Source organism: Falco biarmicus, chromosome 3, assembly GCF_023638135.1.
Source record: "Falco biarmicus isolate bFalBia1 chromosome 3, bFalBia1.pri, whole genome shotgun sequence".
Classification (NCBI taxonomy): Eukaryota; Metazoa; Chordata; class Aves; order Falconiformes; family Falconidae; genus Falco; species Falco biarmicus.
In genome coordinates this window covers 110,925,513-110,939,615 of record NC_079290.1, presented here as the reverse complement: position 1 = coordinate 110,939,615, position 14,103 = coordinate 110,925,513, and the positions used below count along the sequence as shown (strand labels likewise).

The window sequence follows — 14,103 nt, the reverse complement described above, 5'->3', positions numbered from 1 at the left end:
AAAAAGTTGCTATTAAAAAAAAAAAAATCTAAGCATATCAAGAGATGTCAAAGCAAATCTGACACTGCTGTGTGAAGAAAAGGTTCTCACCTTTATCTAACTCCAAAATTATAAAAACATGTCTCTACATTTTGTTATTTTCAAACAACTCTTCTCACACAGAAGCCGATGCAGAATTACCAAGTAACTGTTGGCCCCACAACTGAAGAAACAGGAAGGTCACGGGCGCTTGGAGATCTCTGCAGAAACAGATTTTAACATAATAGGTGCTTGGAGATTTGCTTAAGGGGAATTTTGTCTTAATCAGTTTTATTTGCTTTTCTCACCAAGGCACTCGGAACACATTCGCTCATATGTTTAGGGCTGCCATGGCCTTCACCAAGGTGACGTGGTTGTTTGAGTCTGTGTCTCTCCTGCTGCTATCTGCACAGTTACTCTTGTTGGCCAAGACCTTTTGTCGGTGCCTTTCTTCCTGCCGCTTCTTCTTCTCCACACGCTGCTGTTCCTTCTTTTGTTTTTTTGATACCTGAAAGGGAAGGATGAAAACAGAGATGAAAGCACACTTTTTTTTTTTCTGTGCAGTTGAGGAAAAATAATACACTGTAAAGGAGACAAGCAGATATCAAAGCAGTGGCCAGAGAATGTTTACTCCAAACTACTTATCAGGACTTTTGCGTCATTTTGGGAAGACTGCCACATGTCACTATTAAGTGTTTGAGAAATCACAGCTGTAGCAGCAACAAAATCCAGTAGGAAGAAGCTCTTTTTAATTCAAAGGAGAGGGCAGTTGCTGATTAAACAATCCTAAGCATTCCTCTGATCATGAAAGGGCGTGCAAATCACTGCCAAACCACACTTCACATACCTTTGGGTTTCTGCTAGCTCGATTCTCTTCATCGGATCTAGCCTGTCCTTTGTTATTTTCTATTTCACCTTGCCGCAAGCTCCGATTTCCCAAGATTCTTGAACCACTTCCATTTTCTTCCCACAGAGTTCTGCTACACGATTTCTGATCTTTGCTCAGGGGATCATGCTGCTCTTCAGTACCTACCAATAACAGAATTCTTTCTCAGACACACTCTATGCAGAAGCAGTCTCACTGTCAGCCAATTTCTTCTGCCATAATTTCTGCAACAGTGGTTTTTTTGGAAGCTGGATTGAATGTGCTCTCACTAACAACCTGCCTGAGCACAGAAAGGCTGAGGTGGGAGCACAGCCGACAGCAAGCTCCAACTCCTACTGTCCATGTTGAACTGCTGTTTACAGTGAACACTAACATCATCAGACAGCGCTCTTCTGAAGCATCACATGACAAACTCTGTGTACTTACTGATTCTTTCCACTTCGTTCACTTGAAAGATGGCAAATATTGCAGATTCTATATTGTAGTCTTCCACTTCCAGAATCTGGCTTACTAAATCAGTGTCCTGTCCACAAGATGAGAAAGATAATACTGAAGAGAGCTCAAATCACTGACATACACTGATTTAACAACCATCTGCACCACTGAGAGGGGGTTGCTGTCTGCTTTCAATTAGCCTGTATTCCATTTCTGAAAAAGGTGAGGGGGAAAAAAAGACTTTAAATCCTGAAGATACCAGGAAAAAGGAACGTGCTGTTTCAGTGTAACTGTTTCACTGGGAACTGTTTCAGTCTGCAGGAACCACACAGGCTACCCAGTGACAACCGCCAAGTTAGCTAGTCATTTGGGATGTTCAAGTACAGACATCCTCAAAGGATTTCAAATCTTACAGAATTTGTTTCAAAGTGATTTTTCTGAGATGTTGCACGACAAACCTGCCAAAATTATTAGGTATCCATACAGAGCACCTTTCATCTGCATTTAAGGGTTGAGTCTAGGATGAAATGCATCCGGATTTATGGCTGCAGTGCTGAAATTATCCAAGATGAGTATTTTTTTACGATTCTTCCCAAGGCAACTTTCATGTATCAAGAAGGTTTGAACATTAAGCACAAAAAGGCTACTCAATACTTACTGAACATCCAGTTGCATTACACACTTTTTGTACAGCATCATCCATTTCAATTTCAATCTCATCTTCAGAGTCACCCTTCTGCGGCTTCACTTCCTCCTCCTTATTTGAATCATTTTTGCAAAGCATCTGCAAGAAAAGCAAAGACCAGCAGATCACACAAGCATGCAGCGATTTCATGATATGCAGTAAAAAAACATCTGACATCATAATGAATTTATTTATTATGGCACACTTGTCTCAGAAATATCCTCTGCCAAAGCATCTTGGAAATTGTGTAACTTCTTCATCACTGACACCATTTCCCACGACTCATACGCTACTGAGCAAGCTCTCACATACTACAAAATTGTGCATACCTGTAAATAATCACTGGCTTTTTAAATGCAGTATTTATCTTATTACAATACCACACATTACACAGTTGTGTGCAGAGAATCTCAAGGACAGCACAGCTTACTCCTTGACATGAAAAAGTGAGATATGAAGAGGACAATTGTATCCAGCTGTTGCCTTTCCAGCTCTGTCCTCCCTCCCCTTTGTTTCTGCATTCAAGGTGCATAAGTATGTAACTTAGATGAAGTTGCTTCAAGACTTCTACAGCTCATATCACAGCAGCAGATTTGGGATTGATTTCCAGCCCAGTAATTTAAACACTTCACAGCCTGTCTCAGGACAGCAGGCAGCACTACTTACAACGACCTCAGGGGCTTTCCTATGCCCAGCGTGACACAGGGACCAAACTCTCAGTCTCGATGCAAATGAGAAAGGAAATGAACTGGTCATTTTTATCTCTTTTATTTATTACCCACAGCTGACTCAGGTTGTTCTGCCATAACCAACCTCCATCTGAAGATACGCTGGAGCTTCAGAATCGTCATTGATTCTCCTCACACTGTCATAGTGCTCTCCATAACGATATGCAATATGCAGCTCCCTCACGTTATTTTTATCTGTGCCCCGAATCTAAATAAAAGAAACAAATTGCAAATGAGCATTTGGAATCAACTTCAGCATTGTATTTTTCAAAGTATTATTTTTTTTAAGCAATGATAAACACTGTGATTGGAAGCAAAGTACGTGGCTACTGAAGCATCTTTAAGAGTTGACCTAATAATCCAGATGTGCCTACAGTAACAACAGAGCTTCTGTCTCAAGGATCATATTTGAAAACCAGATACACAACATTGGGTCAGTTACGTCATAACAAACAAAACATGGTATGAAAATATTTCAGTGGACAGCTCTTAACTATTTTCTAAAATTTCCACAGGAGCTGTGAGCTTTCTTAATTGCCTTTCCCAGGCCCAGTCGCAGTGACAACTCCCACTGAGTGTACAATGCCTTCTTCCCCTCAAACATGAAGGAAATAATAATAAAAAAAAAAAGTCCAAATTATGACCACAGTGGAAACACATCACCCAGACTAAGTGGTGTTCAGCAGCTGGGACGAGATGCTGTTTTAACAGTTAGCATTCAAAGTGGTTATGTTTTGTTTTTTAAAGAAAGACTAACAGAAATAAAGCCAAACCATGAAAACGTACTAACTCGATTCAGGAGCACTATTAACCACCAAACATTCCTTTGCTTTGTCAGCACCAAGTACAGCGGTTTCTGTAGAAAATTCCTGCTCTGAGTATTATCTGTACTGATGCAAGAATCATTCTACCCCAACCACCAGTGTCTCAAGTTATTAGCTAAAAGCTACACAGCATTCCAACTCTTACAAGGAATGCAGAAAATTACCTGCATTTGCAGATCTCCTTTGCTTACCTGTCAAGCCAGAGTTCAAAGATCTGACAGCCTTTCTGGAGAAGATGTCAGTAAGCAAATGACAACAAATGCTTGCTTTAGGGCTCCACAATTTCTCAATCCTTTTACATCTTTCAGTCAGCTTATCCTAACTTAGGGAATATACACCAAGTCACCTTTCAACCATGTCTTCACTCTGCGTTGCTCTAATGACTTCAGATTTCACGATAGAGATTATCCATTCATCTATTTCACACTTGCTCACCTTTAAGTTCCAACTCAACACTTGGTTATACTTAACTTCTGCCTTTTATCCTGTTATTTGACATGTTGGAACTCAGGAAAATTTGTTTTCAACACCTCTCCTCTGCCAGAGCCTCAATGGGTATCTAACAAATCCCAAAGCTCTTTAAAGATCATTCTGAAAATTACCCAATTTAGCTCTCAGTAGTGAAGCCTCTTTTTGCGTGCTCTTTCCACAGTACACTGGAACTGTAAATAAAAGATAGCTGCAGATAAACAAAAATAAAAAAAAGGCAAAACCACTGAAAAAAGGTAAGCAGTTATCCAAAAAGCCAATAAAATAGCCTGTACATCTGAGCTAACTTGAAGCTCTACATTTACAGTCACTATCAAAAAAGGTAAAGGGCGTTTAAAGCCCTAAAATGTCCACGCAGAGATGCCTACCTCCGAAGAGCTTTTGATTAGGCCAGAGATTGAGATACAAGCTGGAGGTCCTGAACACTTCTGCTCACATCGTTCCAGCTTAGCTGTACTGGATCCAAATGGTTCTCTCAAAATTAAAGGATAACTCACCATCTGCTTTAGAGGAGGGAGATATTCACTCTATCTGCTTTAAGCATCTTGCTCACCTGCCTCTCTGGAAATGCTCTCTTTGGAATCTCATCTTTCTAAAGTTTTGTTGGGCTCCAAAGAAGAAAGGGGGAGGTGGGGGGGTGGGAAAGTAGGTCGACATATAGAAAATCAAGAAAAAAAGGTGTCCTGGGTTAGTCAAGCCCACCAACTTGCTAACATTGTCATCATGTTTGTGACGCCTTACATACTTCAATGTCCTGATGTATCCTCTGTGCGGGCAGGAGACTCCTTACATTACAACTATTACCTTACGCCAGTCTCAAGAGCCTAAGACAACCCTTTACTAATAAGACTACACTCAGGCAAAACAGAACCTCATCACAAACTCTGTCTTTACAACCCTGGAAAGGTCAATGAATGGGGAAAAAAGAGTTTAAGCTTTTTAAGAGGATATACAAAATATCGATAGGAGTTAAGTACACAGAGGTGAGCACCCCGTTCAAAACAGTAACAAAAACATGAACCGCACCCCCATGAACTCTCCCGCAAGGTTGCTACCTCGGCTCGCTCTCGCAGGTCAAGCAGTTGAGGATTTTAGTTAGCTGTCTTACTGCCCATGGCTGCCACGCAAATGAGCTTAAACTCGTCTGGGTTCAAGAATCCACCTGACACGGTTTCAAATGTATTTGAGACACCATTGACAGTGTTCACCTGGTCTTTTATCTTTATTGCCTTGTTTAATCTATATACTTCATTGGTTCTGCCTGTAAATTGTGGCCAGAAACAATCCTGACTTAAATACAGGTTCTCACTTGCTCAATGGACAGGCAGATTGAGCGTGGACCCATTCCACGGTGGACTTGCCATAGAAAAACAACGAAAAAAAGCAAGCAGGAGGGACCTGATGGGTTGCTTGTTCCAGTGCCCTGCTGTCAGAGGAAACCATACCACACAGCCCTTTCCAGAAGCTGATTAAACACCACCTCAAAGTTTTAAAACTTCTTGCCTCTTCCACCTCATTTCTCCAACTGTCAGAAACCTTCTCATTCCAAATCCCATGCAGAATTGACAGAGCTTCATTCCAACACAGCCGCCATACCCTGTACTTCCATATTTCTGAATCTTATGGTACAGGTTTCCTTAAGCCTGGCTCAAATTCCTATCAGAAAAGTAACCTCATGTGAAGTCCAATCTTCAGAAGACAGGGAAACAGAAACACAACAACAAAGCTTAAAACCAAACTAAAACATGCTGCTCCACGTCCACATACTTTCACACATTCATTGTTTTCTTTCATTCCCTCTCCTCCTAGCTGAAATCTGGAGTGTTTTTGCCCAAGGGTGAAAAAGCAAGCACAACTCTACACCATACAGCTACTGATTGCTCTTTTGTAATGATCAGGAAGTTTCAACACAATTTGTAGGTCACAATATAGAAGTTTCGTTTCTCACCTGCCACAGCGGAGCATTAAGCTGATGAATAACCACATTCATTTGATTGTTCCTTGCAAAGGCCACAATAGCATCGTTGCCAGCAAAGGTACCGGGCTTGGCCAAATTGGTAACTAAAGGAAAAAACATCCAGAAGAGTTGGAAACCTAGTTTCTGGCAGTTCCAGAAGCACTGGAGGGATAGTGAGTAACAAAAATTCATCACAAGCCCAAGAAATTCCGGAAAGAAAAACCCAACTGTGAAACAGTGACTGCTGAAGCAAAAATTTGGCAGGGACAGAAGTTAATGAGTCTTAAATGACCACAGAAACCTCTAAAAAATGCAGTACACCCTTAGATTATGCAAGGCCATCAGCTCTGTGTTAGCTCAGAAGGAAGGAGTGCCACATACTAAAGGCCCAAACCACTTTCATGCATCACCTGCATGGTACTTGGCACATCCTCGAAGCTTTCAGAACAAAGGCTGTATTTTTGTCTGCTTTGGATCTTCCCCTGTGTTACCACCATGAAATATCAAGTGTCAAGGAGAAGAAGAAAGCCCAAGAAATCAGCCACTTGACACTCACCAGCATTCAAGAAGAACTAGGCAATTTTTGCAAGTTCCTTTTGAAAACATCAAATTTTAACTTCTTGGCTTTTTTTGCCTCTCTTTCCTTCTCCAATTTTTTCTTAAATTTAAACTTATTTCCAACACCGATTTAATACAAGTTTAATAGCTCATCATTCTATGGAACAGACAGAAAGGTACACTCACAGTTTCTAAACTAAAGAGAAGCCCTAACATAGTCTTGGAATAAGGAACTGTTTAGTAAGAAGATATGCTTAATGAGACGTAAACACATTAAGCAGTAACCCTTCCACTAGTATCCCATGGAGACCATACCGTGTTTCTCAAAGGGTACATCATCCTCCACAAAAGGCTCAAAATCCTCCCGCTGCTTTATCATGTAATCCACTGTTTCCTGGCGATGTCTGAGGTGGTTCCGCGAGTGCCCCTCAAGCTGATCACCAAGGGCCCGAAACAAACAATTGCTACCGAAAGAGAAACCACCAGTTAGCGTGTGTGAAACATACTAACATACACCATTAAACCAACAACTGGCGTAGCAGCAAAAAGATACAGTGATAAAAGGAAAGTATTTGTGCTCCTTCTGCCCAGTTAAGTTCAACAAGGATATGAATGTGAAGTAGCACCTATTCCCTGTACTTTAAATGGCTGCTGCTACTAGAATTGCTGGTAAGAACATAAGGTTTTGAGTGAACATGTCTACAGCTCCAAAAGGGTAAGTCAAGCATGGTAAGACTGCTAGGCCAAACTGTCTTAAACTGACAAAAGACGTAATGCGACAAAGGACAACTCAATGATCTACCAAGCAGTTTCTCAGCAGACATCTAACACCTCTTTCACCCAATACTGATGGTCCTTCCTACGCTCTGCTCAGCAGACCAGGGGAGCCCTTAGCCCCGCCAGGGACCAGGCCTGGGTCCAGCAGAGCCCTCAGCACCCCCGGGGACCAGGCCCTGCACACCCACAAAGCAGAGCCCTCTGATCCCTGTGGGCTCCAGCGGGGAAGCCCCCATCCCTGCGGAGCACTAGCTCCACTCAGCCACGAGGGGAAGGCCCTCAGCTCCCGGGGACACAGGCTGCCCACCCGCCGACGGAGGAGAAGGCTCCCGGGGGCAGGAGGCCGGCGCTCACCCATCGCCCGGCACCTCCCGCAGCTTGAGGCCGAGGGCTCGCAGCTGCCGGGCGAGGCCCCCGCCACCCGGTGCGGGGTCGGGAGCCGGTCCGGCGGAGGGCCGCCGGGGCCGCCGCACCTTCCTGGCTCCGGCGGCGGGCCGGGCCTTAGCCGCCTGCTTGCGGGACATCCCCGCCGGGCGCCACCGCGCCTGCGCCGCCGGGCGCCCCTCACGTGAGCGCGGCACCATCGAGAGCAGCGCGGAGCGGCCGGAGCGCCGCCGCTCTAGCCCGCCCCAGGCGGATTCCTCCAGGAGGAGGAGGAAGGCAGGTGGGAGCACGGGGTCCCGGGAGGGAAACTGAGGCTAGGGGAAGCGGAGGGCTTTAGGGATCAAAGGCAATGGGAGCTGTGAAGGGAAGAAGCGTGCAGGAATCAGCTGGGAGAAGGGGGATCGGTGGGGAGGAGGCTGGGAGCCTGCAGCGAGCATCATTGATACGGTACCAAAATGCTTTGCCCGAGATCGCCACGTTCCGCGCCTCATTAGCTTCCACTGTGAATTACACTCTGTCCAGGGGCTTTTTCCTCGGGGCACGGCCACAGGCTCCGGTGCCTCTCCCAGCAGCCCCAGCACAGCCCCAGCTGACCACCATGACCCCTGGCCGCTGCTTTGGCCACCCTCTCCCGTCACACGCCAGGGCGAGTTACTGCAGACAGTAACCATTCCACACCAGATCCACGCTCCGGGGTGAGCTGAAAAGGAAAGGACCCGCGAGGTGGCACCACGAGAACGTGGCTGACAGCTGCCACGGGAGAGCTGAAACTGTGAAAATTAATTAAATTAATATGTGTAATATGCTGAAGCTTAGTGTCCCATTTCCCCAGGCACGGAGGGAAACTCCTCCAGACCGCAGAAGGGGGCTGGTGACTCAGTGACTCGGCCAGAGTATGGATTTGGGGGGATGATTCCCTGCTGTCCTGGTGCCACTCTTCCCACAGCAACCACAGAGGCCATCCGCAGCTGCCCCCCCTCCCCGTTGCTGCCCCCTCCATCTATTCTCTCCCTCTACTCTGCTTTTCCTCGCCCTACTTTTCTCTGCAGGTATCGCAACAGAATCTGCCTGGTGCTGCCAGTCGGATTTATGCCCAATTCCTAGCAGTCTCAGTTCAGAAGGTGCAGCCAAATGGTTTCACGATGCACGCTAAGGAAACACTCCAAATTTGGGAACAGGCCCTGAGATAACGAGTGAATCAACTCCCTTGGCAGGAATATTACAGACGTGCCACGAAAGCATGTCGTAGTCTAACAAGGCAAGATAAAAATCACCAGGCAGGATTCTCCTGCGAGGTGTTTCAGATCACAAAAGGCACCATCCGCTGCAGCTTTATTCACCACAGAACAACCTCCTTTTCCACCTCAGCGTAAGAAACTCCTTGGCACCCCAAATGACGTGGTGTAAATCTGAAGGCGACCTCTCTGCTTCACCCGTACTTACGCTGGGTAACAGGGGATACAGTGAGAGGCTTCACATCAAGATAAATTTTTTTAAGTTCCTCTTGTTCAGAGTCACAACAATCTGAAAGAGAGGAAGAAGCTCACAGGACTATCACCAGCACCTTCTCAGATGTTTTGAATAGTATTGTGCTCAAAGCCCTATGGCAAGCAAGGATTTTACTCTGAAATGACATGACTACACTTTTATATCCATATCCTGTCATAAACAAGTCCATAAGAAACATTCCATAGAAACATATTTTCTTATGCAAACACACTAAAAGCAGGAAAACAAGATGAGTATATAAACTGACTGCAAATGATTAATGAAACAGTAATTAGCCTAAGTAGTGTTAAAGGGCTATAAGCAATTCAGTTAAGTATAACCTGCATGCAAGCCAGTGAACATCACTCGTGACACCAAGGACAAAACTGAGTCAAAATTAGGGCAAGTCCTCTGACACTTGGCTGAAAATTTCATCAATGGAGGACAACGACAAAGACATATTTTTAATCCACTACGACCAATAAAAATTGGGCAGGGAGATGACACGCTCGCTGAACAGCAGTGCTGAAACCACAGCAAATTGCACGGTTGCAGCCTCCTGAGCCCCCACACTAGATCACGCATCCTCCCCTGGGGTCCCCGATCCACGTGGCAGTAAAGCACAGCCCAGGAAAGCATAAGGGCCTCTCTGAAGCACGAGGACCTCGGCTTTCCCCTTCCCTCAAGCGATTTGTCCTAGCTGCTGACACACATCTGCAGCAAGACAATTATGCCTCTGAAGCAGCTCCGAGTTTCCAGAGCACACAGTCGGAAGGCACGCAAAAATCACTCCCACCCATTGTCAGAAGACAGCACATGGATACAGAGGCATGGATTCATCCCACCTCCTTTTAAACTTGAAGTTAGGAGTGTTGCCCCTCTTGGTGTCTGTTCCAGCTTCCCAACATTGGCAGGACAGTTTCATACTGTTCTAATAATCAAGAATCAGTAATTTTATAAGACATTTCCATTTTGGACATGGGAACTGACAGACCAAATTTGAAACTGCTAAAACACTGTGAAAATGGCAGGTTTCTCTTCCACTTTCCCAGAACTTTTTAACAGCATTAACTTCCTAATAAAGAGGTATGTGAAATGCAATAGAAAATTCTCCTATTTTTAAACATAAAAGAACCCGCTTCCAGGTGTTCTTGCACTTCAAGTACAAGTACCACTTCTGCAACTGAAAGATCTTCAGACTCCTAAAATTTGGGGTCACCCCAAAGTCCATCAAACACTGCAATACGCCACATCAGCAGAAATGTAGCAGGAACGCCTAGATACTTTTACGGTTTGCTTACAACAAACCTTCTACTATTTCTCAGCAAAGAAGAACAAGCTCTTCCCCCCATCATCAGCAAGTTCATGAGATTAGAGTCTTCCTGAACTCCTTGCCCTCCTAAATTGCAGTTATTTCATTTATTTCTGTTGCTTTTGTTGGAGGGAGGGGCTGGCACATGGTAACACAGACAGCTTGAGCATTCAGGTGCATGTGAGGCTACTGACTTGGTACTGCCTGTCTTCTACGGGTAATGCTGACTTAGTCCGTCTTTCTGGAGTTAGTGAACCTTCCTTTTCCACCTTCCTTCCTTCCACAGGATTCTTCCTGACAAACCACCATCTGTATTTTACCCCTCAAATAAGAAGGGAGGAAGAAATTAAGAGACTGAGGGATTTTGTTCAGGCATATATTTTTTTTTCCAGACGAGATGAACATTCACAAAACCACCTAACAGAAGGGCGTTCCTGAGTGCATGAGGTTGTCCTTCGAACACTACAGAAAAGAAAATGGTGCTACCAAGACACTAACCTTGCTCTTGATCTCCAGCTCTCTCTCATGGACTGTGTAAGACCCTAAGTCATGCTTCAATTCACACCTGGAAGCCCACTGATGACTGAAACCAACAGGTACTCTCCTAGGATAAAAGAGTTGATAATAATCAGACATTTAATGCTCAACATTAATAATCTCATTCTTTACTTTGTGCTGTAGGGTACCAGCTCGAGGGTAGTGAGTATTGCTAAAGCAAGAGCAGACTTCCTAGCCAGAGCTCCAAAACTGGTGATACTTATGCTCTCTCTAATCAAAGTACTGCACCCAATACACCAGTGTTAATACCAGATAATTCCTCTGAATCTGTTGCTGTCCAGCAAATAAGTGTTTAGAGACCAGTGAAATTGCTTTCAACAAATAAAGTACTAATTTAATAATAATGGTAGCGCCTGGCTACCACAGTGAAGAAAGCTGCAGTCTGTTAACGCCATGGGGTCTGCTTCCGGACAGAAGTTGCTCAGTGATATTATCAGCCATTGTAAAACATCTTGGCCGTGAAGTTAATGATTAACTCAGGTCCCCATCTCATAAAAGCACCGTATTGTAAGAGCACAACACGCTTAAAGCTAGCTGTCACTAATCAATCATGCATATAACAGGAATAAAGCAACACATATAAGGAGCCAGAAACTCAGAAAATCCTTCAGCTAAGGGAAGACAAACCGCACTGAGGTTTATCTCCATGGAGAAATCCACTGACAAGCCAAACAGTGGAAACAGCTCGACAGCTCCTGGAGTACCTCAGGCCGACAAGGACAGTCCTGTGCTCGCTGCAGAAGGTGCTGCAGAAATGAGCAGAGCAGGACCCCTAACCGAAAACGCTGCCAATGTGAAGGGACTGGGATTTATGGAAGAACATCTTAAAAAAATTGAGACACCTTCAGGCACAGAGCAAGACGGTCCTGATGCCATTAACCCAGCAATTTCTGAAAGAGACTGCCCAAACGCAAAGCCTCTTGTTATGCTAACGAACATAAACCCTTCTGAAGCATGCAGTTTTGAAATGAACCACCAGTGTCCAACCACAACGTCTATTGATACGGACTGCCTAGTCTGCTTCAACAAGTACGATATTTACAGAGTACCAAAGCTCCTGGACTGCCAGCATGCCTTCTGTGCAGTCTGCCTCAAGCTCATCCTCAGGAAAGAAGAGAGTACCTGGATCATCACCTGCCCCCTGTGCAGAAAAGCCACTTTTGTGTCAGGAGGACTCATCCGCACGCTTCAAAATAAAGAAGACATCATGGAGCACTTGGAAAACCCAGATTCAAACCCTGAGGTACACATCTCAGCCATAGGGCTGGACAAAAATAGCTGGACTCTGACCAGCCAAGACGTTTTACACGGAGATGAAAATGTTCCAGCGGACAACAGACTGGCGATCCAGAGACTAGTGCTGCTCCTGCTGCTTGTGGTCATTCTCACTATCCTCATCCTCCCATTCATATACTCTGGGCTGATAAAATGGGTAATTTGTCTCATGCTGACTTTGGGGTTGGTCCTGTCTATGGTGCTTTGCTGCACTCCTAAATTCTACTGGAGGTGTAACAGGGACTCGCTCACCTCCTGCCGCAAGGAGACTCACATTGCTGCCATCGCCTGAAACAATAACCTGCGCTGCTGAGAGAGAATGGACCAGTCCTGCCTGCAAAGCTGCATCCTAGGCGCGCCAGTCAGTTACTGGACTTTGAAAGCAATCATTCACGCAATAAATTCAACAGGTGCCTAAATTGGCCCAATAGCAATGAGTTGTTAAATTTCATTACTGGAAACATAGTCAAATATTTATATGTTGGTGTATACAAGATAAAAATTGTAGGCTTTCCATACAATTTTTATCCCAGACTAATAATTTTGTTGGTTTGCTTTTGTCATTTTGCTCTTCTCCATGTCATTTCCTGATTAGCACTTCAGAACATTATCTGAAACTCCTGACAGATATGTCCTGTGAAAATCCTGTGGATGTGTTTTCCTGGTCTCTTAACACACGTACACCTTTTCTTGTGACAATGTGGGGAAATGAGACTGCTAAATTTAGCCTAGCCTCAGTGGAAGAGAGTAGTTTTAACCCAGATTATCACTTAATCCCTATCACTGCCCAAATGGTTGTTGGTAGGGACAGGAAAGGGACTGGGAAAAGGGGATGTCAGTTGATGCCATTTTAAGTTACACACAAAACTGGAGAGGAGAAGGCAAAATCAACACTCCTGATCTTGAGTCTGTGGCTTGCAAAGGGTAAAGCTCTTAGAAGTTCATGACCCTTCAATATTCCCCATGTTATTTAGCACAGAAATGGTTCCTCTCACCTGAATTCCTTTATCTGGCTACCTGTACCACCTCTCTTCTTGCCCTCTTCATGTTAGGTTCAACATTGCCCCTGGAGATGCTTATAGAGATAAACAGAAACCTGTCAATTGTTACGCCATACCACATCTGCTATTTTTACATGGAATGTGTCCATTAAAGTTCAGTAATATTAATTACTCATTGACTTCTGTGTTTCAATTCCTCACTGACAATTCACATCAAAACATTTCAGTTTCCTCATTGACAGGAACTACAGCTGAGAAAACATATTAGGGAGTCTGCACAATTGAGCTGGTGAGTAAAGCAAAGCAGTAATGTGTTGGATTTTTTTTCCTTTATTTAAAAAAATACTTAGTTGCTAACAGAATACCCTATAACCCAGCTAAAATTAAATTGGAAAAAATCAGGAGTTTGCTCTAGTTAAGTTACATTTTTAAGAGCACCATGGATCTCAGGAGACCTTGGATCAGGCCTGGGGTAAATATTTGTGTTCGATAAGAATGGAAACTGATGTACTCCAGTTGCTCAGTATATAAATATACATAGTGTCTCACCAGCAGATAAAACAGATTAGACTAAGAGGGGAAGGAGCTGTTCTCCTCCTAGGGTCTTGGAAAAAAACAGGTCTGTTTTCTGCCCCAAAACACAAACCTTCAAGGGAAATAAATGCTTTGGGTTTTCTCATATATTTGGACAGCAACTGGCTTATTGCAGAGTACATATATAGTAACAT

At 44.2% G+C, this 14,103-nt stretch overlaps 2 protein-coding genes across 4 annotated transcripts; one reads left to right on the top strand and one right to left on the bottom strand.

The window, feature by feature from the left end:
* Positions 1–70: 70 nt before the first annotated feature.
* OTUD3 (OTU deubiquitinase 3) lies at positions 71–11,141 on the bottom strand. Of its 3 annotated transcripts, XM_056333536.1 has the most exons (9): positions 7,712–7,911; positions 6,896–7,044; positions 6,014–6,126; positions 2,838–2,960; positions 1,998–2,123; positions 1,331–1,427; positions 866–1,047; positions 327–526; positions 71–239 (listed from the first exon to the last, which is right to left on the bottom strand). In XM_056333536.1, the coding sequence occupies exons 1-8, from the start codon at positions 7,879–7,881 to the stop codon at positions 350–352; spliced, it is 1,137 nt and encodes a 378-aa protein (XP_056189511.1). In that variant the 5' UTR covers positions 7,882–7,911; the 3' UTR covers positions 71–239; positions 327–349. The 3 variants fall into 3 exon arrangements, with proteins under 3 accessions (XP_056189511.1, XP_056189513.1, XP_056189510.1); XM_056333538.1 differs by lacking the exon at positions 7,712–7,911 and adding an exon at positions 11,040–11,141 and having other exon boundaries at positions 71–526; XM_056333535.1 differs by having other exon boundaries at positions 71–526.
* RNF186 (ring finger protein 186) lies at positions 11,028–13,546 on the top strand. Its single transcript, XM_056333539.1, has 2 exons — positions 11,028–11,137; positions 11,663–13,546. Exon 2 carries the CDS (start codon positions 11,746–11,748, stop codon positions 12,664–12,666), a length of 921 nt encoding a protein of 306 aa, XP_056189514.1. The 5' UTR covers positions 11,028–11,137; positions 11,663–11,745; the 3' UTR covers positions 12,667–13,546.
* Positions 13,547–14,103: the final 557 nt, after the last annotated feature.